This window comes from Convolutriloba macropyga, chromosome 12, assembly GCF_964194025.1.
Source record: "Convolutriloba macropyga chromosome 12, txConMacr16.3, whole genome shotgun sequence".
Lineage (NCBI taxonomy): Eukaryota > Metazoa > Xenacoelomorpha > Acoela > Convolutidae > Convolutriloba > Convolutriloba macropyga.
The window spans coordinates 9,680,773-9,708,291 of record NC_134479.1 but is presented as its reverse complement, the minus strand read 5'-3'; the positions used below and the strand labels follow the sequence as shown (position 1 = coordinate 9,708,291).

General features: G+C 36.1%; 1 protein-coding gene across 8 annotated transcripts in view; it reads left to right on the top strand.

Annotated features, from left to right (window-relative positions):
* Nucleotides 1–27,519, top strand: part of LOC142350732 (MYCBP-associated protein-like) — an 81,941-nt gene that overhangs the window by 39,605 nt on the left and 14,817 nt on the right. For all 8 annotated transcript variants that reach the window (XM_075402678.1, XM_075402677.1, XM_075402676.1 and 5 more), the window contains exons 11-16: nucleotides 544–618; nucleotides 6,753–6,939; nucleotides 12,390–12,525; nucleotides 18,561–18,688; nucleotides 21,211–21,357; nucleotides 24,310–24,426. In XM_075402678.1, the coding sequence (XP_075258793.1) occupies nucleotides 544–618; nucleotides 6,753–6,939; nucleotides 12,390–12,525; nucleotides 18,561–18,688; nucleotides 21,211–21,357; nucleotides 24,310–24,426 (790 nt within the window). The remainder of the gene's footprint in view (nucleotides 1–543; nucleotides 619–6,752; nucleotides 6,940–12,389; nucleotides 12,526–18,560; nucleotides 18,689–21,210; nucleotides 21,358–24,309; nucleotides 24,427–27,519) is intronic.

Below are 27,519 nucleotides of genomic sequence, written 5' to 3'. Positions count from 1 at the left end.
AAAGTGTCTAGTAGTCTCTAGGTGACTTGAAAAAACAAAAAAATTGCAAAATTTTCTAAAAAAAAGAGCTCCCAAACCTAATTCGAATTTTTTATAATTAAACTTCCCTCTAAGACTAGAACTAGTCTTTAATATCTCCTTTCGTCTTTTAAAAACCTAAAATTGATTTACTATTTGGCGTGGAGTCTAGTTTTGAATTAAGTTTTTCGTAGAAAAAACGTTAATTCGAACGAAAATTACGGTAAAAGTGAACAAAAGTGAACCAAATATCCAGTGTTCACATGAAACTTTAAACCTCGATAACTCCTCGAAAAAAACAAAATTCAAAAAAATCTTTTTTAATTTCGAATTCTACACTGGACGAGCTTTTTAATGATACCACGTACATTTCTCTACGATGAATATATCGGTCGGCCAAAATTCACGGAACAAAAAAAACCCATTTGAGTATATAGTTCCTCCCCCCCACTAGTGGGGTCGGAACAATGAGACCGGGACACTTCACAATGTAGTTTTTTTAAAGTTGTAAATTAAATGTTTTAGCGTGGATGCCAAATCAGTCAACATCATGTCACCGGATCCCAACAAACAGTCCAAGTCCAGAGGCGGATCCACTAGGTTGGGTTTCAAAATAAAATTCATATTAAAAAACTTCAAATTTGAAGGCAGCTTGCACCGCATTTAGTTAGACCAGTTGAGAACTTTGTTCACCATAATTGATGCAAATTCGATCAAGCAGACCGAAGCTGGTTTAAAACAATCAGTCTAGTAATGCCATAGTATTAGGTTCAATTAAGCCCAATGCCGCATTGATCATTTTCGCAATTAAGACAATTTGCCAAACTTTGGCGAAGAATTTTCGGATCTAAACTGTTCCCCCCCCCCCCTAGTGTTTTTTATGACCCCCCCCCCCCCCCCCCCCGTTACAATTCATATGTTGTTATATACCACGTTACTATGTACGACAATAGCCAATAGCACGTGCGCCTGGGGGTCATAAAAGATTTATTCTTACTAAGCTGGGGGGTGGGGGCAAAACAATAGATCCGAATTTTCAATGGCTCCAAATGCATTCAAATAAACATTGTTTTTGGCTAGTTTAATCAAATTTATTACCAGACTGTATAACTTCTCATCTTGGCCGCAACACCAAGTCCAATATTCTCTTAGATAATGGTAAACGAACATAAACTGTCAGAGTTCTTTCTCCAAATTTTGCTGATTTAAATAGAAGAACGCATTAGTAAAAAATTTATTATGGTTTTTGAGAAGACTCGAAACAAGATGCAACCTAAGAATGACCTTATTTACTCACAGCTGGAAAATTGAGTAACCCAAAAAACCAAGTTGAATCCGTACTTTGGTCTCAGTGCAATTCATTACTGATCCATTGTACATAAATTCTATTCAGTACTGAGCCATTATAGAACCAGCCAAATCCATTAGTTTAACCTGCCCAGAATACCAACAGTCATTCAAAACACTAAACATGAGAAAACACAAACTAACTTTGATCTGAAAAGAAATGATGAACTTCGAATGATTTTTCTCTGTTAGGTCTACTTTAACAAAGAGACTGTTTAGAGTGCTACAATCAATAGGCACTCTGTTCAGCGGTGACAAATCGTAATTTTCGAATACCAGTGTACAGTTTAACAAATATGGCGTCTTTCATGAATTTCTTTACTATCAGCTAATTTAACTACCGACTGATTTTTTAAACTACAATTTGGCAATTTGTATGGCGATTTGTTTGGAACAGTTTGTTCTTGAACCGCAATTTAATTGGTCTCTTCAAGTACCATTGAGCAAAAATACGAACGAGAGTAATTAAGAATAGAATTAACTCCGCCTTGTTTAGAGTATGTTCAGATCAAAGTGTGTTCAGAAAGAAATTGAACACAGTTTCTTTCTTCATCCTCTGGGTATGGTAGAGCTTGAACGTTATGTAGCTGAATTGAAAGATAGAAAATCGTCAGGCCTCGATGGACTCTATGACGAAACTGTGAAATCTAGTCTTCCAGTTTTCCGAGAACCCCTTATGTATATGTTCAATCGCTCCTTCAGTGAAGGCGTTTTTCCAGAATGCCTCAAGAGAGCTAAAGCTTCCCCATTGCATAAAAAAGGCTCAAAAATGAATATCGACAACTACCGCTCAATTTCTATACTCCCTGTACTAAGTAAATTGCTTGAGAAAGTCGTTTACGCAAGGCTTGAATGTTCTGTCCTGAAACTTAACATTTTCTACCCGAAGCAGTTCGGCTTTCGATCAAAATACTCAACTATCCACGCCTTAACCCATATCACCGAAACGCTTTTATCAAAATTGGGATTTATGGCATTCGGGGTGTTGCATTAGATTGATTCATATCCTATTTGTCAAATAGATTACAGTGTTTAGAACTTTCTTCAATCTGATCTCCCTTTTTTTACCAGTGGCCTGTGGAGTTCCCCAAGGATCAATTTTGGGTTCGCTCCTATTCCTTATCTATTTAAATGATCCACCCAATGTTTCTTCCCTTTTAGACACCTACTTGTTTGCAGATGATACAAATTGTCTTTATAGCTGTGATGGTGGTGAAAAATCAAAGCTGAACAATGAACTGAACAAATTGTTTGAGTGGATCAAGAAAAATGAACTTTCACTGAAGTTTTCGAAAACTCAGGCTCTGCAATTTCATGGAAAAGATGATCTCACTTTAGAATTAGACGGTGAATTGTTGTTTAAACAGCCGCTCGCTACCTACCTCGGAATAAAGATAGATGAGAGGTTCAATTTTACAAGCCATATTCAGGATATTGTAAAAAAAAGGTTTCTAAGCAGATTTCCATTGTGTCTCGTTTGCGACACCTTGTGAGTCATGACGTAATACTGAATTACAATGTTTACATCAAACCTGTCATACAATATGGTGTATTGATATAGGGTTGCACTTCGCGCAACAGTGTACTTCCAATTTACTTGCAACAAAAGAAACTACTCAGGCTAATTTTCTTCAAAAGCTCAAGGTATCATTCCAGTTTACTTTTCAAAGATTCAGGAATACAAAACATCTTTGATATTTATGCATTTGAATTGTTAAAATTCTCCCTTTTTTTCGATCAAGCAATTGCAACCGACTTGCTACCTAAACAATATCTTTTAAAGGCAGCTGAAAACTTCCATGGCTACCCGAGCTACAACGTGTGGCTTGTATGAAGTTCCAGCAGCAAATTTAATTGGTCTCTTCAAGTACCATTGAGCAAAAATACGAACGAGAGTAATTAAGAATAGAATTAACTCCGCCTTGTTTAGAGTATGTTCAGATCAAAGTGTGTTCAGAAAGAAATTGAACACAGTTTCTTTCTTCATCCTCTGGGTATGGTAGAGCTTGAACGTTATGTAGCTGAATTGAAAGATAGAAAATCGTCAGGCCTCGATGGACTCTATGACGAAACTGTGAAATCTAGTCTTCCAGTTTTCCGAGAACCCCTTATGTATATGTTCAATCGCTCCTTCAGTGAAGGCGTTTTTCCAGAATGCCTCAAGAGAGCTAAAGCTTCCCCATTGCATAAAAAAGGCTCAAAAATGAATATCGACAACTACCGCTCAATTTCTATACTCCCTGTACTAAGTAAATTGCTTGAGAAAGTCGTTTACGCAAGGCTTGAATGTTCTGTCCTGAAACTTAACATTTTCTACCCGAAGCAGTTCGGCTTTCGATCAAAATACTCAACTATCCACGCCTTAACCCATATCACCGAAACGCTTTTATCAAAATTGGGATTTATGGCATTCGGGGTGTTGCATTAGATTGATTCATATCCTATTTGTCAAATAGATTACAGTGTTTAGAACTTTCTTCAATCTGTTCTCCCTTTTTTTTACCAGTGGCCTGTGGAGTTCCCCAAGGATCAATTTTGGGTTCGCTCCTATTCCTTATCTATTTAAATGATCCACCCAATGTTTCTTCCCTTTTAGACACCTACTTGTTTGCAGATGATACAAATTGTCTTTATAGCTGTGATGATGGTGAAAAATCAAAGCTGAACAATGAACTGAACAAATTGTTTGAGTGGATCAAGAAAAATGAACTTTCACTGAAGTTTTCGAAAACTCAAGCTCTGCAATTTCATGGAAAAGATGATCTCACTTTAGAATTAGACGGTGAATTGTTGTTTAAACAGCCGCTCGCTACCTACCTCGGAATAAAGATAGATGAGAGGTTCAATTTTACAAGCCATATTCAGGATATTGTAAAAAAAGGTTTCTAAGCAGATTTTCATTGTGTCTCGTTTGCGACACCTTGTGAGTCATGACGTAATACTGAATTACAATGTTTACATCAAACCTGTCATACAAAATGGTGTATTGATATAGGGTTGCACTTCGCGCAACAGTGTACTTCCAATTTACTTGCAACAAAAGAAACTACTCAGGCTAATTTTCTTCAAAAGCTCAAGGTATCATTCCAGTTTACTTTTCAAAGATTCAGGAATACAAAACATCTTTGATATTTATGCATTTGAATTGTTAAAATTCTCCCTTTTTTTCGATCAAGCAATTGCAACCGACTTGCTACCTAAACAATATCTTTTAAAGGCAGCTGAAAACTTCCATGGCTACCCGAGCTACAACGTGTGGCTTGTATGAAGTTCCAGCAGCAAATTTAATTGGTCTCTTCAAGTACCATTGAGCAAAAATACGAACGAGAGTAATTAAGAATAGAATTAACTCCGCCTTGTTTAGAGTATGTTCAGATCAAAGTGTGTTCAGAAAGAAATTGAACACAGTTTCTTTCTTCATCCTCTGGGTATGGTAGAGCTTGAACGTTATGTAGCTGAATTGAAAGATAGAAAATCGTCAGGCCTCGATGGACTCTATGACGAAACTGTGAAATCTAGTCTTCCAGTTTTCCGAGAACCCCTTATGTATATGTTCAATCGCTCCTTCAGTGAAGGCGTTTTTCCAGAATGCCTCAAGAGAGCTAAAGCTTCCCCATTGCATAAAAAAGGCTCAAAAATGAATATCGACAACTACCGCTCAATTTCTATACTCCCTGTACTAACTAAATTGCTTGAGAAAGTCGTTTACGCAAGGCTTGAATGTTCTGTCCTGAAACTTAACATTTTCTACCCGAAGCAGTTCGGCTTTCGATCAAAATACTCAACTATCCACGCCTTAACCCATATCACCGAAACGCTTTTATCAAAATTGGGATTTATGGCATTCGGGGTGTTGCATTAGATTGATTCATATCCTATTTGTCAAATAGATTACAGTGTTTAGAACTTTCTTCAATCTGATCTCCCTTTTTTTTACCAGTGGCCTGTGGAGTTCCCCAAGGATCAATTTTGGGTTCGCTCCTATTCCTTATCTATTTAAATGATCCACCCAATGTTTCTTCCCTTTTAGACACCTACTTGTTTGCAGATGATACAAATTGTCTTTATAGCTGTGATGATGGTGAAAAATCAAAGCTGAACAATGAACTGAACAAATTGTTTGAGTGGATCAAGAAAAATGAACTTTCACTGAAGTTTTCGAAAACCCAAGCTCTGCAATTTCATGGAAAAGATGATCTCACTTTAGAATTAGACGGTGAATTGTTGTTTAAACAGCCGCTCGCTACCTACCTCGGATTAAAGATAGATGAGAGGTTCAATTTTACAAGCCATATTCAGGATATTGTAAAAAAAAGGTTTCTAAGCAGATTTTCATTGTGTCTCGTTTGCGACACCTTGTGAGTCATGACGTAATACTGAATTACAATGTTTACATCAAACCTGTCATACAAAATGGTGTATTGATATAGGGTTGCACTTCGCGCAACAGTGTACTTCCAATTTACTTGCAACAAAAGAAACTACTCAGGCTAATTTTCTTCAAAAGCTCAAGGTATCATTCCAGTTTACTTTTCAAAGATTCAGGAATACAAAACATCTTTGATATTTATGCATTTGAATTGTTAAAATTCTCCCTTTTTTTCGATCAAGCAATTGCAACCGACTTGCTACCTAAACAATATCTTTTAAAGGCAGCTGAAAACTTCCATGGCTACCCGAGCTACAACGTGTGGCTTGTATGAAGTTCCAGCAGCAAAATGTTGGGCAATCTCTAAGATATCGCGGAGCCAAATTACTCAATACGCTAGTCAAAAATGTCTTCATAGAATACCTTGATGTTTTTCAACAGCCGTGAGCAAAAATCAGTCCTTTAAAACTTTAGCTAAACTTCAGACTTCACTAAGGTTAAGTGATATCTGTTTCAATACAGAAGTAGGTTAAGAAAAATAGGTTAAGAAGTTAAACGCGATCAATGCTCTGCACTTTTGACCCGGGTCCTCATAATAAAAGGTGATTCAACTTTAGGAGGGTCCCCTCTGATCCATCTCTTATTCTTCTAAACTGTTCACTTAATTTTAATATTATGAATCAGAGAAATGAATTCTTTCTTTCTTTCCATTGGATGGATCATACCTCCTTTTTCGTTGACCAATGTTTACAGTTAATTGGTTGTTACTGACTTTAAGTTTATTTGGGGTCCTTCTCATTATAGCCTCCACCGCGAAATCATAGCCCCCATATGGTATCTTTACGGTAATTGGGTTGGCGGGATATTCGTTATATGACCACTAAGCTAGTCGCCAATAATGGGAAACACCCTTTATTTATCAATTTTGAACCATATTTGATTGAAAAAAAAAGGAATTTACATCTGCGAGAAGGAAATATGCGGTGATGTGCAGTACTCAGTGATAGTTTTTTTTCAGATATGTCACGGGACCAGCTCTTAAAATTGGAGGAGTCACAGCTGCGTGGGAGGGCAATGACACTAGTAGAGTTGGAGAAATAGGAGCCGCATGCAGGGTGATATTCGATGGAAACCAGGGCGACCAGGTCACCTCATGGCTAGAAGTTATAAATTATGGGTCTACTGTGGTCAAATTCAACTGGACGGTAAGCCATTTTCAACTTGCTGCATATTTGAATGGTATGTGCTGGTTGATAGCTATAAGTCGGGTACCAGTTAAGTTAGTCTGTGTATTCTAGATTTTGTGCTTTTGATCTATTTGTGATATAAATTACGGATCTTTTCCGTTTGCCCCCCCCCCCCCTCCCAGCTTAGTGGGTGCATATTATTTGCCTCACCCAGATGCACAAGCCATTTTTTACATAAGGATTTGTTATGTAATGACGCGTGCTGTAACTGGGGGTGCATAACATACGGGGGTTTTTCGAAATGAGAAATTATGTTGCCAAAACTGCTTGACTGAAACTGGCTCCAAAGCACCTTGACCAATAGTGTTCCTTATGTGAGGCTTTGCATCTCTATCTAGTAGATTTATTTTTTTCTGGATCTAACATATAAATTATTCTGGTTCTAAACCTCAGGATAAATAGCCACATGCTTGCAAATATAAATCGATTAATCAAAGTATCAGTTTTGTTATTGTGGCTGTTGGTTCTCATTGGTAAAAATAGGTTTTGAACACGCCTATTTGTTCTTTAACGGGCTTTTTGCTGATCGAGCAAAAACTTGGTGAAAACATTTCTAAAACAAGTTTTACTGGTTCAAGTTTTTAATTGCCCTCAAACGAAGTTTGTGGCAATTATATTAGTCCTGTCGGTCTTTTTATGCGATTTTCCGCTTGACCGATTTTTCGTCTGACGCTTCTGACTTTTCGTCCTCAAAAATGGGATAAACAGGCAGCGCCCAGCGGGCGTTAAGTGCTCTTAGAGGCTTACAGCTCTGTTTCAGCTCAAACTGTTTTGGATACTTATACATATGGTGTGATGGGCGGTTCTTTGAGATTGAAGACCCTCCACTGTTGACCCCCCACTATTTCCCTCCGCGCACTGTTACCTCCACCCCACCCCGTTTCTGGCTACTGACGAACAACCGCTGGTTCAAAGCACACATTTTTTTTTAATTTTTATCATCCCTAGGTGTCAAGGAACCCCCTCTAGGTTTTAATAATAGGTTACTGCATAGTTTCTAGTGGTAATGGAATAGTTTCAAGATTTTAACATCACGAATTTCAGCATTTTTTTTGACAAAACGTGCATTCTTTTCAAATTTATTGTCATTTTTTTCATTATTCAGGCTTTTTCAGACCCAGGGGTCAAAAAACATCCCAAGGTGTTAAACAATAAGTTACTGACAATTTTTTATTAAGTTTTTTTATCCTCAAGAACCTAGTGACACCTCCTAGGGTTTGATAATAGGTTACTGTTTTATTTTTTGGATGTAATGGAATTTCTTTAACATCACGAATTTTTGCATTTTTTGACAATTTTTGCCCTTTTTTTTCACTTTTTTACATTTAAGTAATTATTCAGGTTTTTTGAGCCCCAAGGTTCAGAAAACCTCCGTTAGGGTTTGATAATAAGTTATTAGAAAATTTTTTTTGGTCAAGGATTAATTTTCAACTTTTTAATGTCACAAGTTTAACTAATTTTTTTTATATATCTTGCAATTTTTTGAGGTTGTAAATTTTTTGTCAGTTTTTAGGTTTTTCTAGCCTCAAGAGACACGGAAATTCCTCCAGGGGTTGATAATATGTTACTGCATAGTTTATAGATGTAATGTTATGTTTTTCAAGATTTTAATATCACGAATTGAAGCAATTTTTCCAGGTTTTTGAGTTTTTCCGTCACCAGGAGCTCTGGGATCTCCTCCAAGCTTCGATAATAATCTGTTGCATAGCTTCAAGAGTGTATGGCATGGTGATTAATATTTTTGTTACTGCAGTTTAGAAATTTTGGATAAAGTTTAAAGTTTTCAAATTTTTGGAAAATTTTCATGTTTCAAGTGTGTGGATCTTTATGAGCCAGTGAAACTATATCAGGCTTTAAACAGGGATACAGGTTAGTCTCTTGAGACAATGAAATGTTTCTTAAAATATTAATATCTTGAGTTTTAGAGACGTTTTTTTTAAATTTGCCCTCTTCTGAGTATAACGACCATTACTTGCCAACGAAACTTTTCAAGTCTCGGAAATGGGTTACTTGACAGAAATTTTGAGACAAAAATGGCTTTGAACTGTTTTTTCTGCGAAGTTGAAAACTTTTTTTTTAATTTTGCCTTTTCAGTTTTTCTATATGATTTTTTTACAAGGCTACAAAACTAGAAGTTGTCTCTCTCACGCTATCTCTCTCTTTGTTGATGCCGCGCTTCAGCTGCTGTTATGTGGCGTAATGTCATCATCTCTGATCCTCATTAACAATCATTTATAATAGAAATGTTTTCATCATTCATGACTTAGCAGGCACTTTTTGGGAAATCATTGTTAATTGCTATCAAAATTAATTTGTAGCAAATATATTAATCCTGTTTGTCTCTTTTATGCAAATTTTTTGCTTGGCCGATTTTTCCTAACCTGTGACTTTCGACTTCAGAAACAGGATAAAGAAGTAGCACCCAGCTTGAGTTAAGTCTCTTTGAGCCGTTCAGCCCACTAATCTTCAAGTATGCGATTAACAGAAACTGTTTTGGAGACTTATACTTATGTTGTGAAAAGCGGTTCTTAGAAATTGATCCCAAAGCCCACCCACCCACCGCTCCCACATCAGTTCCCCCAATCCACTTTTGCAACCCCGCTACGGTGCACCCCCGCTGCGCTCACCTTACGCCTCTTCAATTAATCTAAAGCTAGCCTCACAAAACCGTGGCTAGCTACCGACGAAGCCAACCGCTGGCGGGTCGTTTGAGAGCAATTCGCCCGACGTTAGTCGGTTATGTTATTACTGTAGAGGGTAGTTTGTTCCATTCTTGAACCCTTTTCGGGATCAAAGATTTGTTACCCCCCACATCGTTTTCATTCGGTTTTTTTATAATACCTGCTCACGTCTGAGTTTTTCTGTTCTCTTGTTCTGTCCAGCTTTCATTCTGTCCAGCCGACTATTAAACATTTTGAAATTTTTGAATGTTTCTCAGTGTTTTATGTCTTTTTGGCGTTTCATTAAGCTAACTTCGATAAAACATTTTTTCCCAAATTAATTTGCTTGTACATGCCGTTTTCGTTTTTTTTTCTGAAAGAGTTTGAAGGAGTATTCAGCTGAAAGAAAGATGAGAGGGTACAAGTGACTTGAATACATCACATCTTACTTTTAAAGGAATTTGATTTCTTACAAGATACAAAAGAACGGATTGGGTTAGCCTTTTTACTTAAAACTGAGTTCAGGTGATTTTCAAAGGATTTTCAATTTTAAGAATATTTTTACAAACTAGCTTAACACAAAAAATAGAGACACAATAATTTTGGAAATAAAAGGAGGCATAAGTTTTAATAAAACAGATTTGGAATACAATGGAAAAAAAGTTTGTTTTGGCTGGTCATTCGATTTTCTTTTAAACGGGTGTTGGGGAAAACTAAACGGGTGTTGGGGAAAACTTAACAAAAACTTTGCCTTTGTTTGCAATTTTTTGATCTTCGGATTTTACGTCAGATCGGTTTTTCACATGAATTTCTTTTATTTTTGGCCTTGGGAGACTAGATAAGCAGGAGCGACCTGCTCACCTTGATTAGAGAAAACAAACTTAGGTTTTATGCGAATCTTCTATTCAAAACTGAGCTTTTTATCTTTTCAAGAAAAGTGCGAAAAGATCGCTTTGGCATTTGACCTAAAATTAACGAAAATAAAAAAAGGGAAAATCTAGGAAAAAAGGAAACTTTTAATGGACAAAAAGTGGGTAGGAAAGAACCCTAGAGAAGAACCTTAAATTCCTATCTTCTGCTACTACTACCACTGTATCCAAATTAAACCCGACAAACATTTACTTGGACTTTTTTCACAAGTATAATCAACAAAACTCGAGCACCTGGAAAATAAGCTGTCCATGTTGAAACTGTCATCCGTCTGGAAAACGGAATTTTTGACTGAAATCAATAAAGAGTTAAATTCCCTAGATAAGTCACAAAGTCTAAACTACTACTGGTGCTAAGTCAAGAGGGCGTTAAGTTCCTAAGCAGTACCGCGGGCCCTAGTAGCCTCTAAATATGCCATTTGCCAAAACTATTGGAGTTACATGATTTCATGGCGTGAATAGCAGTCATTGGGAGTTTTAGACCCCCATGTCGCTAATTTTTGTTTTGTGTAGTCTGAAAACTTTGTTCGAACGGCTTAAAATTTTATGGTTTAGATACCTCTGCGCCACTGATGACCACAACTGTTCAAATTCATGCGCACTCACTCAGTAGAGATAGGCTATCGTAAAGAGAAACAAAATAACTGACTGTGTTCTCCAAATTTAAACCCCAAAGAAGTTAGATCCAGTTTCTTAAAATTGGTGCCAGCAGGCAATAAAATACAGCAGTAACTTGTTTGATTTAACCGATGCCCTAAAATTTTTGGTTTTATTTTGATAGCTGCAATAGCGATAGCTGAGATAAGCTGTAACTGGCCTTCTTTTTTATTCGTCAAAATTTTTGTTAAGAGCTAGGACGTCTCCTCCAACTTTAAATCTGCCTTTTGTTGATTCCTTCATGCAATTTCAACGGAATAGCGTCCGTGACGTCGATTTTAACTCTTATGGGAGCGAGTATTTTGTTCATTCGAGCGATTAAGTTTTTGGTCCCATGTGATTTACCTCACTCTCTCAGTTCATTTTCCTCACTCTTAAAGAGACTTCTGTTTACTTTGATTGACGGAAATAATTGTTTTATCAACAATGTGTTGAGAACTATTTAGATATAATTGTTGTGGTGGAATTGTTTTTTAAGGCCCATAGTTCCGGCAATTATCGTGGAGTTGTTTTTGTTTCGCTGTGCGATTTTAGAGGATAGTATTATCAACTATAAGTGACTTGTCTGGAGTGGTTTTCACTAGAGTTTCAAGATCGATATCTTAATCGTACATTTAAAATTTAAAAAATGACTTAAATGCATTTAAGCTGGACTGTGCCAATAAGACGGTTTCAAGTGTGCAACGAGGTTTTGAGGTGAAAATTTGAGCCGATTTGCAACGTATTTTTGAGGCGCTATTTTTGTTCGACTAGCTTTGGTCTTTCTCTGTATAGTTCTGTTGTTGTTTGTTAGAAAGTTGAGAGAACAATCTATCGTAAATTGTGCATAAGATGAGCTTGGCATAGCTTGATAAGAAGCTCTACTTTTTCAACGTATACGTGGCTAGAGAAATGAAGCCTTGAGGAACAAGAAAGAACGTGAGAACCGGTTATAAGAGATGCCCAAGTAAGAGAGCTTAAGACCAGTTGGTGTAAATAGGTAGCACACTAGGCTTGCAAGTAAAGATGCTGGTTTGAATCCAGTGCTAGTCCATTTTCACAGTAGTTGCACCTGCATAGCCCCCTAACATTGGTTGTCAGAAATATACGACACAGTATTTTGACGCTCGGTAGGCTGCTATGTATGTTATTGTTGGGTGAGAGGAAGTGTTATCTGTTTCAGAGAGAAAAGCGGTACAATCCTTTCGACAAACCAACGGATGTGTTGCAGCAGAGGTTCTACTTCAATACTGGCCCATCTGTCATACTTCCAAGACAGAAGCTTCTCTTCCCATTTGTGTTCAAGTCAGACTGTGCGGGTTGGTCCGATTTCACTTTTTTGGTAGAGGAATTTTGTCATCATTAATTCACGGCCATTAGAATGGCTCAGATACTGAACTTTTTCGAAAATATTTAGAACGTCAGTTAAAGCACTTACGTGCACATTTTAAAATGCCGAAAGTCTGCAGTGCCAGTAGTTAAAATGCCAGAAGTTCCTACTGAGCCAGAAGTTGACTTCCGTTGACTTTCGTCATTTTAAAACGTGCGCGTTTCGTGTTTTAAGTAATGGTTACGAGACTCTGCTGGAAGTCACTGAGAACTTCTGGCGTTATTCGAGAACCGCGAAGCGGTTCGAGATATTAAGTCAGAATTTAGAAGTGACTTCTGCAGAATCACTTAACCATGTTCAAAACACGAAACGCGCTCTTTTTGAAATGACGAAAGTCACCGAAATTCAACTTCTGGCTAAGTAGCAACTTCTGGCTAAGTAGCAACTTCTGGCATTTTAACTTCTTGCACTGCAGACTTTTGGCATTTTAAAATGTGCACGTGAGTGTTTTAAGCATGGTTTCGTGACTCTGCAGAATGCTCTTCGAAATTCTGACGTAATATCTCGAACTGCTTCGCGGTTCTCGATAAACGCCAGAAGTTCTCATTGACTTCAATCGGAGTCACAAAACCCTTACTAAGTTTGTCTATGTTCCAACCCTTCAGATTTGGGGTTCAGCAACTTTATACCAGCCTGACATTTTTCCACCAAATTCAGCTGATCGATCTTTCGTGGAGATTTTTCTCCCGATTTCTTTGCTTTTAAAGCCCTCATCTTCTCAGCAGGCTATTATTGGCCTTCTCATGGTTTTTTACAATTCAAAGAATTTGAATTGTTTTGGGGCGCTGTCTTTTTTTTAAGATCTGTTCACACATTTTCATGATTTTTGAAGTCAAATTGGAGTAGTGATTTTGGTCACGCCAAACAGCAAATGGAGCAAAAAATCGAGTGGTTTTGCGGTGTGAATTTTTTTCGCTCTAATTTTGAAGTAGAGGGAGAAAGCGGTGTTTGAACAAAAATTCGGTTTCTCGGTAGTGGTTTTTTGTTCACATGCGACAATTTCACTCTGATTTTTACTGTTTTTTCAATTTTTTGGATCGGCTTTTTTCTAAATGTTTTACCCAATCCATTCACAGCTCATTCTAGGCCTAATTTTTTTGTTTGACTTAATTTTTAATTTCTCGCCAGTGGTTTTTTTTGTTCACATGCGGCATTTTGACATGCGGGATTTTCTGTTTTTTTTATTTTTTTGATCTGATTTTTTTTAAAATGGTTTTCTCAATTCACTCATAGTCCATTCTAGGTCTAGTTTTTCCGTTTAGTCAATGAAAATTCTTTGAATTGTACGTCAGGACTTGTACTGCTATGTTTTTTTTAAGATCTGTTCACACATTTTCATGATTTTTGAAGTCAAATTGGAGTGGTGATTTTGGTCACGCCGAAACAGGAAATGGAGCGAAAAAGCGAGTGGTTTTGCGGCGTGAATTTTTTCCGCTCGATTTTTAAAGTAGAGTGAGAAAACGGTGTTTGAACAAAAATTTGGTTTATCGGTAGTGGTTTTTTGTTCACATGCGACAATTTCACTCTGATTTTTACTGTTTTTTCAATTTTTTGGATCGGCTTTTTTCTAAATGTTTTACCCAATCCATTCACAGCTCATTCTAGGCCTAATTTTTTTGTTTGACTTAATTTTTAATTTCTCGCCAGTGGTTTTTTTTGTTCACATGCGGCATTTTGACTGACATGCGGGATTTTCTGTTTTTTTATTTTTTTGATCTGATTTTTTTTCAAAATGGTTTTCTCAATTCACTCATAGTCCATTCTAGGTCTAGTTTTTCCGTTTAGTCAATGAAAATTCTTTGAATTGTACGTCAGGACTTGTACTGCTATGTTTTTTTTAAGATCTGTTCACACATTTTCATGATTTTTGAAGTCAAATTGGAGTGGTGATTTTGGTCACGCCGAAACAGGAAATGGAGCGAAAAAGCGAGTGGTTTTCCGGCGTGAATTTTTTTCGCTCTAATTTTAAAGTAGAGTGAGAAAACGGTGTTTGAACAAAAATTTGGTTTCTCGGTAGTGGTTTTTTGTTCACTTGCGGCAATTTCACTCTGATTTTTACTGTTTTTTTTTTTCGATTTTTTGGATCGGATTTTTTTCTAAATTGTTTTCCCAATCCATTCACAGCTCATTCTGGAACTAGTTTTTTGTTAGAATCTAAATTACATATCTCACTAGTTTGTTTTTGTTCTACCTAGCAATATTTTGACATTGATTTTCTGTTTTTTTTTTCATCTGATTTTTTTCTGGAAATGTTTTTCCCAATTCACCCATTGTCCGTTCTAGGTCTAGTTGTTTGTTAAGTCAATGAAAATTCTTTGAATTGTACGTCAGGACTTGTCCTGCTATGTTTTTTTACTTCGTCGAACAAAAAAATGTTTTGCCTCACCTCATTTTGCCGCTATTTCAACATTTTGCGTGAAATCTTTTTGACTTCTCTAGGCTAGTTTCTCTCTTCTCTCATTTTGCTAAAATTGATTTTGAACATCAGTTGCTCAGCAAAGCATTTCAAAATGAAGTCAGAAACTGAAACGGGATAAACCCATATAGCCCAATTTTAGATGCCCGCTATTTGAACGTCGTTCCTATAAGTCTTAGTTACCATCTCTAATGCTTATTGGTTTTGATAGCAGCCCCTGTAGCCTCTCTCCAAGAAACAGAAGTATGTTCAACTACGAAATGCCATCAAAATAAATTGAACTTAAAAATGTTTTTGTACAAAAATCTTTTTTTTTCAACATCTTGTATTCTTTCAATCCCAATCAACGGCGGCTATTTTCCGGCAATCTGCCGGCTATGTTTAAAATTGTTACCTCTATATATTCAATTCAAACCTGCTTTTGCAATTTTGAAATAATTTGCTGCGCAGTGCTTTGTTGCTGAGGACGAATTTGTAGTAAGGTTGACTGGGTTTGCGAGTGCATTTCCAGTTTTCTGCTTTCCGTGAGGCTGTTGTGTTTTTGCCTTAACTGTGAGCCAAAGTCTAACTATACATATTTAGTTTGTAACCATTTAGACAGGCCAGTTTTCAAAAATTCTTGTTGGTAATTATCTTGAATACACATCAGATCTGAAATAATTTGCAGTTTTCTCGCACTTATCTCTCCAGTATCTTGCCCAGATCTTTTTGTGCACCGTGAAAAGGAAATGATTGCCAGTACTCTCTGAGCTGTTAGCATTGAGTGGTTGGAGATTTTTAATTGCTCTTGAACGAATATCATAGCAATTATTGTAAACGTGCTGGTCTACGCAAATTTTCCGCTTGACCATTTTGCGCTTTTCTTCTAGAACATTTTTTGACTTTTCATGTGACTTTTTCACGCTTTCGTTCTTCATTTTTGAGTGATCGCTATTGCTCGCACTCCGAAGTAAATTTTGTTGCTAATATAAAGTCGGTGGCAACATAGCAAAATTAAGGGGCAGATAGCCGAGTGGTCAGTGCATCTGGTAATGGATCGGGAGGTCAGTGGTTCGAATGCCAGCAGGGTCAAATATTTTTTCTACCCGCCTGTCGTTCGAGAGCGATTCTTCCGACATTAATTGGTTTATGTTTAGCTATTGTAGATTAGAGAAATTTATTCTGCCCCCAGCTTGGATATAAAACTATTACACCCCAGGCGCACGTGCTCTTTTTAAATAGTAACGTGCTATAAAACAACATGAATTGTTCTTTTGGGGGCTCTGAAACAGGGTAGATCCTATATAAGAAGCAGGAGATTAAAAAATGGTTTGTTTTTTTTTTATTTCGTTAATGGTCTCCTCAATTTCTCGGCTGGCTAGCGCGCGTGACGTCATTTCTCACTCGCTTTAGCGAAAGTTTTTAGGTTATTTGCGTGATTAAATTTTGATCATACGTGACTTACCTCACTCAATAAAATGACTTTTGCACTTTAAAACTTAAGTTTAATTTGAATTTGTTTAAGGTCAAAGGAACTCCTATGTGCAGTAAAGGTCCCTAATAAGAGGCTTCTGTGGATTGAATTTTAAGAAGCTTTATTAATTTATAGCTGAATGTTTTTTAGCCTAGTTTTTTTGACCGGCGTACATTTTTTGTTCAATTTAGATCTGTATCTGTTTCTATCTGTATTATATGGCACGCAGGTCTATTCTTTCGCAGCTATTCCGGCAATCTGCCGGCTATGTTTGCAATTCAAAGATTTTGATTTGTATTGGGGCGCTGTCTTTTTTAAAGATCTGTTCGCACATTTTCATGATTTTTAAAGTCAAATTGGAGTAGTGATTTTGGTCACGCCGAAGCAGGAAGTGGAGTGAAAAAGCGAGTGGTCTTGTGGCGTTTAACTTTTTGGCTCTATTATTAAAGTCGAGTGAGAAAACGGTGTTTGAACAAAAATTCGCTTTCTCGCTAGTGGTTTTTTGTTCACATGCGGCAATTTCACTTTGATTTTCACTGTTTTCTGACTTTTTTGGATCGGATGTTTTTCTAAATGGTTTTCCCAATCCATTCATAGATCATTCTATGCCTGGTTTTTTGTTTGAACCAAATTTCCATTTCTCGCTAGTGGTTTTTTGTTCACATGCGGCATTTTGACATTGATTTTCTGTTTTTCTTTAAAATTCACAGCTTGTTCAACATTTTGCGTGATATGTTTTTGACATCTCTAGGCTAGTTTCACTCTTCTCGCTTTCTGCTAAAAATATTTTTAGACAGCATTTGCTCAGCAAAGCTTTTCAAAATGAACACCGGCAGTATCAAAAAACGAAATCAGAAATCGAAACGGGATAAACCCATAAAGCCCAATTTTAGATGCTCGTTACTCAAACTTTGTTCTTAGTTGTCATCTGTAATGCGTATTGGTTTTGGTTTTAGTCCCTGTGTCGTCTCACTGCGAAGAAGTTTCGCATGAAAAACTTAGTTTCAAGTTCAGTTGTAAGTTGCTGTTGGAGTTATATTGTAAACTTTATAAAAAATTTTGGATTTCAGCAAATTGTTGACGTTTCCTAATTAGTTTTTCGAATTTCGGCACAAAACTGCTACTGATGATTAATTGGAAAATGTGTACATAACAACCGGACTAAACTATAATATCTAGCCATTTAGATTTTTTCTTTTCAGTAATATCCTTTGATTACTCTCGCAATAACAAATACGAGATGCAAAAGAACAATAATATAGAATAAAATTCTGTGTCTAAATTTGCATTTTTTTAGTCGTTGTATAATTGAGATAAACGAGCGAGATATAATTCGGCATAGTTTTGAAATAATTCAGAAAATAATTGTTCGCAAACGAAGTTTTTATCAATTATATTTATCCTGTGGTCTTTTTATGCGATTTTTCGCTTGACCGATTTTTTGTCTGACCCATTTGACTTTTTGTCCCCAAAAACGAGAGAAAGGTAACGCCCGGAAGGCATTAAGGGCTCTTAGAGTCTCTCTTCGTATAAACTCTTCTTATAAGTATGCAATTCAACAAAACTGTTTTGGAGACATAAATTTATGATGTGAAGGAAGCTTCTTAGTTTTCTCAGAAAATTTCTGCTGTTTTTTAACCTGTGCAAGAAGATTATTGAGGTTAGAGTTCATTTTATTTGCTGACATTTGTTTACTAGAATTTGTGACATCAGGTAATTTAGCCAGCTTCTTTTTTCGAGTCGTTTTTGGAATTCTTTAGACCATCAACGTTCACTCATGTCGCATTCTAATTGCTGGACTTTCTTACCTGAGCATAATAGAATGCCATGGCTGTGGGAACGAATGTTTAAAATGTTTAGCTTTTCTGCTAAAGGAATCGAGAATTTTTAAAATCGCTACATTAATTGGGAAGTTGATTGTCCTCTCCCTTTCCCGCTTCCGAACTTTTTCCGTCCCGCGTTGCAAGATAATTGTTGGCGAATGGCTCGTTGTTATGCCTATATTAATGTGCCTGGGTTTTAAAAGTCATGTGCCCCTGTAAGGCTGAAGAGCAGATACTCGAAAAAACATAAATGTAGAAAAACAATGTTCCAGGGATCTTTTCGGAGAACTGGCAGATGAACACGACTCCCAAGCTGTGTGGAGGTGCCAAGATCATCGTCACACTTAAGGGAGTTGCTCTTATGGTGGACAAATACAAGGAAGTCAGAGAGGAAATATCGGTTAGTAACTTTGATTGGAGGGGAAATGCACCTGGAAATGAGGCATTTTGGAAATCGTTTTCATTTGCATTCACCTTTTAATTAACCCAGCCGGTTAATATTGGTTGTTTTGCTTATACAGACTGATACGGGTGTCGAAAATGCTCATTTTTTTTAAATTCAAAGTCCAATAAAACGTTTCTTATTGGCCACGAAGTGATGCCAAGGCTGTTATTGGTATCATCATGGGTTTTAACATCTCAAAGAGTTACAATTGTGTTCGGCGCTGTCTTTAACTTTAAAATTTTTTGCTAAACGATAGTTTTTTGTTCAAGTTTTTATGCTGAAAGGGTTTCAATAGTCTGCATTATAGGTTTCTCAGGTAATTGGTAGCCGTTTTGATTATTTTTAGTCGTTTGTTGCCGTTTTGTGATTTAAACGCTTTTTACAGCTATTTTTTTAATCAGTTTTTGGCCATAATTTACTTTGTGTCCAAGTTGGCTTGAGTTGCTGCATTTTTTTCTGCGGATTTTTGTCACATAATTAAATCCCTTTTTAATAGCCGCTTTCACCGTCTCAACGGCTATTATTTAGGCGCTCTCATTTTTTACACAAATCAAAGAATTTGAATTCTATTAGGTGCTGTCTTATTTTAAGATCTGTTCGCATATTTTCATGATTTTGATGTCAAAGTGAAGTGATGATTTCGTTCACGCCGAAACAGGAAGTGGAGTGGAAAAGCGAGTTGTTTTTTTGGTTTAAATTTTTTCACTCTAATTTTAAAGTAAAGTGAAGACCGTTTTCGACAAATTCTTTTTCTCTTTCGTTTTTGTTCACATGCGGCTTTTTGACTTTGGTTGTTACTGTTTTTTTTTTCGTTTTCTATCGGATTTTTAAAAAGTTTTCTCAATCGATTCCTGGTCCATTCAGTGTCTAGTTTTTGTTAAGTTAATGAAAGTTCTTTGAATTGTAGGTCAGGACTTGTCTTCTTATGTTTTTAATAGCCGCACAGCGATAGCTGGGCTATTATTTGCCATCTCTTGGTTTTTATTTCTTCGTCAAGATTTTTACGAGCATATGACGTCACAACCACTTCAAATCTGATTTTTGTTCATTCGTTGATGCATTTCTCCCTCTTATTTGTGCGAGTTTTTTTGTTCTATCGTGTGATTAAGTTTTTGGTCGCACGCGACTTACCTCACTCGCAAAAGTGACTCCCTTACTCTGAAATTGACTTTTCTTTACTTTAATTCAGAGATAAAGTCAAGTAATGTGTGGCACTCTAAATGAAGGTTGTTTGAGAGCAGATAATAAAGGCATCAATAACATACAGATTCTTAATCAAAATATAACATCTTAGCCTTTAATGAAATGAAAAGAGTTTTTTTTTGGTCTGGCTTTTTTACAGTTTTTGTTCAGACTGCATATCTATGAAGCTTATTGTGGCTATTTTCGGGCAATCTGCCAGCTATGTTTTTAATTAGCTTTTCCTTTGGTTCACATTTTTTAAAACTTAATTCACGACTTTCATGTTTGATTTCTGATATACCCCACTCACTGTTTCGTGATATTTTTTCAATCTAATTTTAGTGCTGCAGTTTGACTTTTATCTGAGCTGTTTTAGGAGTTCTTGATTTCAAAGTTTTCAAAGTTAATTCTTAGTCATTTCTAATGACATATTGAATTGTAGTTCACGACTTGCCTTTTTTAAATTCTGTCATCTTCCCGATTTTCGTTTCGAGTGCTTGATCACGCACCAAGAAGTCAAAGTGCGACTTTTTTTCTACCTCTATCACTCTGCAGTCGAGTTTGTGTGCGTGACGTTTTTTTAATTGCTATCTGTATAGGATTGTAGGTCAATCGTGTAATAAATTTTCACGCATAACTGACTTATTTGACGCATAACTGACTTATAAAAATAACTTCTGCACTCACTTATTAAATCTTAATTAAGAAGGTGGAGTCTTATTGAAATTCAATGGAGATCACATAATTGGATGAACTCTATGCCCATATAACTTGAAAGACATCAGTCGTTGTAAAATAATCCGAAAATAAGGATAATTTGAAATAATAAACTCAAAATTAATTTAATTATTTATATCTGTGGATATTGGACTTTATTTCGCGGCTAATGGTTGGAAATCCAACGGCTATGTTCGATTTCGTCCTTAACTTTATATTTATTGGCTGCCGCAAATGAAAGTTGAACCCACCCACTGAGAACGTTTCGAGAGCTCCACCGTCCATCGAGAGCAATTCCCGCGTCGACTTAAATTGATTTTTTGGCCTTGAATTCGTTTAGTTCTGCTCAGTTTGGTCACTTTCTGTGGTTTGTTTAGTTCTTATCACTCAAATATAGCGGCTATTGCAAAAATATAAAGGATGTAATGGATCTCAAAATGGTGTCCTGTTTCTTTCGCCCTTTCCTCTTTTACAGTACTTAAAAGCAACTACAATTTTGGCATCACTTAACAGCGGCCATATGATGCAGATGTCAGATCTTTGACAAAAAGCTCATGTTTCATGAAAGCTTGTTTCAGGACATGTTAGCAAAGAGAACAGCTGCAACTATTTCGAAGAACTTTCTCCTGAACATTGTGGATGCTCTCCACACTAGCAGACCTCCACCTACTCCAATTGATGCTCTCCTCACTGATGAAGAGAAGTTTGAGCGACTAAATCCTGGGGTAAGAATTTTGAATGTATATTTCGGAAGTTTTTCAAAATTCTTTGAAAATGTTTTTTAACGTCGCTTTTTCGGTCAGTTATTTTTATTAGCGATGCATATGCTGCCCAGGGACAGGATTAACCAAAGGTTCTTTCGGATAAACCGTTTTTTTCTAATGCAGCAAGCAACAGGGTCTTACAACGCTTGCGAGTTCTTTCTAGCCGTATTTGGGTCGCTTTTTCCTTAATGGTTTTAAACATTAGTTTTCTGGTAACCAGTTTGTGTGCTGAAAACAAAGACAGCAGGGAACAAAAGACAATTAAAAACAACCGCTGAATGTGTCTTGGTGTTTTTGTTCACCGTACGCGCATAAAGTGCTTTGAAATAACGCCGATTCAGATTCTCTACTCGCAAAGCTTAAGAATGCAGTGGGTATAATGCAGAATAACGTAACAAATTGTTTTACGAAGTTTTGAGGAAATCTTGAAAGCTTAATTGCCATCGAAGAAAGTTCAGAGCAATTATTTAGGTCTTTTTTGGTATTTTAATGAGATTTTTCTACCAATTACCTAAACTAGTAAAGTCCCTGTGTACTTCTCAGTGCATGGATTTTCTCGGATCGCAAATTTACTAGATCCCACACCCGGTCAGGCTAGCTCGTCTAAGCTTACGGTATAGTTACAGCAACCAAAGGCAGCCCCACGTCTTTCATTTTAGAGCAATTTGTCCGACGGTAGTGGATTATTGTATTAATAGTGTGCTCCCAATCCGGCTGATTCAAAATTCGATAGCAAACGATATTACCCTAAATAAATAAATCGAACGCTCTTTATATTTGAATCTACTCAACACTAATGAGGTAGACTTCAGACACAACAACATTTCTATCTTCTGAGACTATTTTGAAACCTTTGCATAAGTTGCTCTCGAACAAATTTTTGGAGCAAAGTTCAATAGGTAGAATGTGATCAACACCGGTCATACCCTCCTTTCGTTTGGTTGGTGGAATTACTAGTACTCTTGCTCCTAGAAAAGTTTCAGTGATCTTTGCAAGCGTTGTTCGCATACGTTTTGGTGATTTCTGAATTCAAATTGGATTTGATGAGGCTAAAACATGAAGTGAACCAGAAGCAGGAGCATATTATTTACCCCGATTTTAATATAGAGTGAGAAAACTGTGTGAACAGAAGTTTACTCTTTCTCTGGAATTTTCAGGTTCTTCAATTTGTGTATGATTATCGCTTTTTTATGGAGTTTTTTATTGCTTCTTTGAATTAGTTAACAAATGCCATTCTTAGTCTCTTCGAGGTATATGTTTTTGTTTTCTGAGTGCAAATTCTTTGAATCGTTTTTCGGGAGCTGCGTTAGTGTTGTCCTTTACATGTGACTCGTTTCTGGTTACACTCGACTTACCGCAGTCTCAAGATTACTTCCCTCTCTGTCTGTTGGTGTGTGTTTATATTTGTGTGTATCTTCTCTAATAGTGTTCGCTTTCTTTAATAGGAATTTCTTTAATCTCACCATTTGATGATTTTTAAGAGAAATTTTGCAGTCCAGAAGTCTAAATCAATTGAAAACATCTCAGTAAAATCTGATTTTTTTTGCTAAGGTTTTTCTTAGGTCCCATTCTTTTCAGTTTTATTTTGGGACTACAGTCTTCAAAATTACGACAGCTGTTTTCTAGAAATCTTTCAGCTGTTTACTTTCTGAAATCGATATTCAATTGAATCGATAAACTGCATTAAAGGTTTCATTTTCTGTAATTGTATCATTCGTCGTTATTCCTTCTGAGTGATTAATTGCTCTTGAACGCAGTTCATAGCAATTATTGTAAACGTGTGTCTTTTTTTATGCAAAATTTTCGCTTGACGGTTTTGACTTTTCGAGTGACTTTTACGCCCTTGACTTTTTGCATTTCGCGTGATCTAAAATTCTCTCTCAATCACAATTTCAAGCAGCTGAACTCAATTGGCGGCAATTTAATACTAAAAGTCAAATAAAAAGTGCGCCGAAACTGGTGTCATTTTTTTACTTTAAATCTTAATAGTGGTATATGTTAACCTCTAATATGGTTATTTGAAGCCCACTATAGAACTTCTTAGTCCCATTTAGGCTACCCCTCCCCCCCCCCCCGCCCCCCGACTGAAGCAGGCTGCAATTGATTAGAGCTCCCACTAGTCGTTCAAGAGCAATTCTTCCGACGTTTAGTCGGTTATGTTTAATATCGGTTGTTATCGTTAAATTCTATCGTCCTTTGTTCTTTCTTCGTGCTAATGGTGAGGACTTGATTTTTTAAAATGTTTTGAAGTAGTTTCAAGATCACTTGTCATGTTTTGTTGGTTTTTCAGTAGTAGAATCTGTTTTTACCTGATGATATTCTTCTATCTGCTTGAAGCTTTAAAGTTAAAAAATTTTTACAGTACCATCCGTGATTTCATTGGCAATTCTAAAGCCCAGAAGCTGAAATTTGTTGACGCTCAAATCAATCATTGTGTCACATTCGTTGCACAAATGTATAAAAAGTGCACTGAAAATATCTGCGGCTTCTTGTTTGGACTATTGTTTTTTTGAGCACGTAGTTCATAAGCAGTGCACTAATGGACATTTTGTGTTAATTTACAGATGCGTAATATTTTCAAGGTAAAGTCATGCATCTAATCGCTAAATCTATTAGTCGACACATAGTATTTATTTTAAAAAGGGACAGACCACTTGTTTTTACTTCTGATCCCAAATATGCGGCTACCTCTGAGCTTCACAATCATAACCAAAGCAGGAATTTTACCATTTATGGATGTGGTAACCAGGTAATAGAAATTTCATCCACGAAAAATTTAATACAAATCATTCGATGCCATAATTATCTGTTGAAATTTTAAGAGAAAAGTAATTTCTACTAAATGATAATTACAAATGGAAACGTATAACTTTGGCCGGTAACAAATGTAGTTGCAATTATTGCGTTTTTCAGTTGACCGGAGGTGTGAATGAAAAACTAGTGGATTTGACCAACTTCTACAAGGATCTCTTTCCAGAAGAGGAGAGAGAAGAGGTTGTGTGGGATCTGGATTTGAACACCATCAGAGAAGTACGTTATGTTGCATATTGCATAATTTTGATAAAATTCGAATGGCTATTGTTTCGTGCAAATACTAATGCAAATAAGGAGGATCGCTGATGTGCGTTGGCACATATTGTTCTTGATTCTTGGATTAATTAATTAATTGTCTACCGATTAAAGAGGAGATAGACTACCTTCAAAATAAAGAAAGCAGTTATTAAATTTCTAACTAATTTTGATAGCGTCTTAAAAAAGGGGCAGACGTGTATGTCAAAAATTGTTAAGATCAAACTTCTTTATTTCACTAAGATGAACACCATAGCAAACAAAAGGACAGATATGAGCGCAACTCCAATGCAATTTTGCAAAAATAGATTAAAAAGTTATCAACTAAACCAATTTTTATCATAAAACAGAAAATCTAGCAATCAACCTCTATTCTGTTTTAAAACTAAATTGCAAACGGTATTGTCTTTCAAGTTCATAATCAAAATTGCTTGGCCTTTACTTAATTTCCCCTAGATTTTCAATTCTCAATTTAGATTTATACGTGAGTTCAGAAATCTAATCTAAAATAATCTCCACGCTCATTTGTAAATGTAACTTGAGACTCTAAATTCAGATCAAATTTAAATAATGAGGCATGTTATGAGTGATGTAAGTCATGTCTGTCTATGGAACTTATCAAATGATAGATGTAACATATTGGTTATTAAATCCTATAAATCCAGATATTTAATGGCGTCCGAGTTTAAAAAACCTCGAAATGATGGATTGAAATAGTTAGCCACTTTCTATCAATTAGTCTAGGAAATTACTAAGCACAAGTTCACAGCTCTACTAACCAAAAAAATCACAAAACTAACACAATGCAAGTTTAAGAGAGAGTAATAGCAAGTTTGAGGCGAGGTTCGAAAAAATTGTCAACTCTTATGGCTTTTCGGTCTGTAGAATATGGCCACAAATTTGAAAAACGATTTAACTGGACTGATTCTTCATTGGAAGGCTGATGAGAATTGTTATCATTGCGACAAGTAAAAAAACGCAATGAATAGGAAATTACTAAAAATTCATCTTTCATTCAAACAAATCAAAGTGATAGGAGTTCTTTTTAATCCACAATTTTTACGAAATCAAATAGTTTTAATGACATATCTACGATTAGCTATCAACTGAAAACAAAATTTAGTTTCACTTATGCTTCAATGCTTACCTATGAATACTTTTGATTAATGAAACTAAAGGGTAGGGCAACAAAAATAACGAAAGGGGTCAGAATTCAATTTCCGGTTATTTGGTTTGGAAACAGTTAGTGTCATACTCACAAAATTAGCCATGAACTTTAACCTTTAATAGTGTACCCTTTTGAAACTATAGCTTTAATTCAGACTTTTTTTAACTCATACTGTGATTAAACCACAAACATTTTACTCAAAATTGAATATTCGACAAATTTACTCAGGAGCAACTAGTTTCAAAGTAATCAATATTATAAGCTGTTCACTGAAAGCTTCATAAAGGTTCCTTTGCACCTCGTTAGAATTTCATTGAAACCGGCTCAGTCATGAGATCTATTTACAATACAACGTAAAGAACAAAAAGGGTCTCCCTAAATTTTGGAAATGAAAATTTTAGTGGAAACAGTTTTAAAGTAGTAAAAATTGTTAGTTGCCTGCAGACCAATTCAGGTAGCAATATTTAATAACCATTGAAACAAATGCATCTTTTTTACTATAGTTTGCTAGAAATTAACATGAAACAGGGCAAGAACAACTCAAATGGTGGCGCTTAAAAAAATATTGCTTTCAAAGACGACAAGTTTTATTCAAATCCTAATGTTTTTTTTGTAAAACCATGGTTACACCAATAATAGCCTGGCTACGCTTAACATCTATTAGGACACTGAAGAGATGAGCATGTTAAAATCTTTGAGCCAGAATTAATAAATTGCAAGAAATAATAAAATTTAAATGAATATGAAAAAAGTCAGTATTATGTCAGTTTTCACAATTTTAACCACGATAACTCCTCTAAATAGTCGAAATATAAATCAAGCACTTTGTAGTTATACTCCAACCTTGATGGACGGATTGTCTAGTGATACCATTCATATCTGTACGTTAAATATTTCGATCGGCAAAAGTTGACCAAACAAAAATCGATAAGTTTTTATTTGATTTTTATATTAGTGGCCACAAAATGTTTTATAGCTTGCGTGTTTGGTTTAGGGAGCTGAAATTGGGTATATTTTCAAATCATTAACATTGCCTTGCTAATTTCAAAATTGGTTCTGAGGCCTAAAGGGTCACAAGATTAGACAACTTTACAATGTTTGCCATTTTTTTTAATTTTTTTAAAATTATTGTGTTTTGTACTTTTTTTAGCTCTAGTTATCAGATGAAGCTCTTTATGATTTACGCTGGGTTCTTGCTGTTAGTTCTACAATTTTTGTTTTAAAAATTTTGGTCGTGAGGGTAAGAGCATGAATCGTTGACGATTCTTGCTGATTTTTTGCTGATTTCAAGTTTTTTGACATTTGATGTTTTTGGCTAGTTCTGCTTGCAAGCTCTATGTCAATCAAGAGATCTCTGCTCTATTCCTTGATTTCTTATTGACAATTTTGGAATTGAGCACGATGGTACCAATTAATCAACAGTTTTCTTTTATTTTGTGATACTCCTTGTTTCTTTGGCTTGTAATGTTTAATTGGTCTGCCGGTCACTTGAAGCTGGTTTTAGCCATTTTCTTAGCGGCTGAGCTGTAAGCTCGGTGGAGACATCTTGCCGTGCTCCTGGTTTCTGTTTTGTCGTCTGACGCTCGTTTTACATTTGTTCTAGACATTCTTTCGCTTGATTTCTTCACGCTTGATTTGCTTTTTGCGTGACCTAAGTTGGTCGCATTCCTAAATTTAGTCTGTTGCTAAAACAAAATTAGTTGTGAGATAAGTGGTACCAAGGGCCTAATAGCCAAGTGGGGAAAGCCTCCGATTCTTATGCCGGGATTGAGAATCGCACCTCTGCGTTGGCAAAATTTGTGCACCCAAAAGTGTTCTGTATGATGCACCCCCTTTGATTTAATGTTTTTAATTAGGCCGCAATAACTTTTATCCAGCTGTTTTCT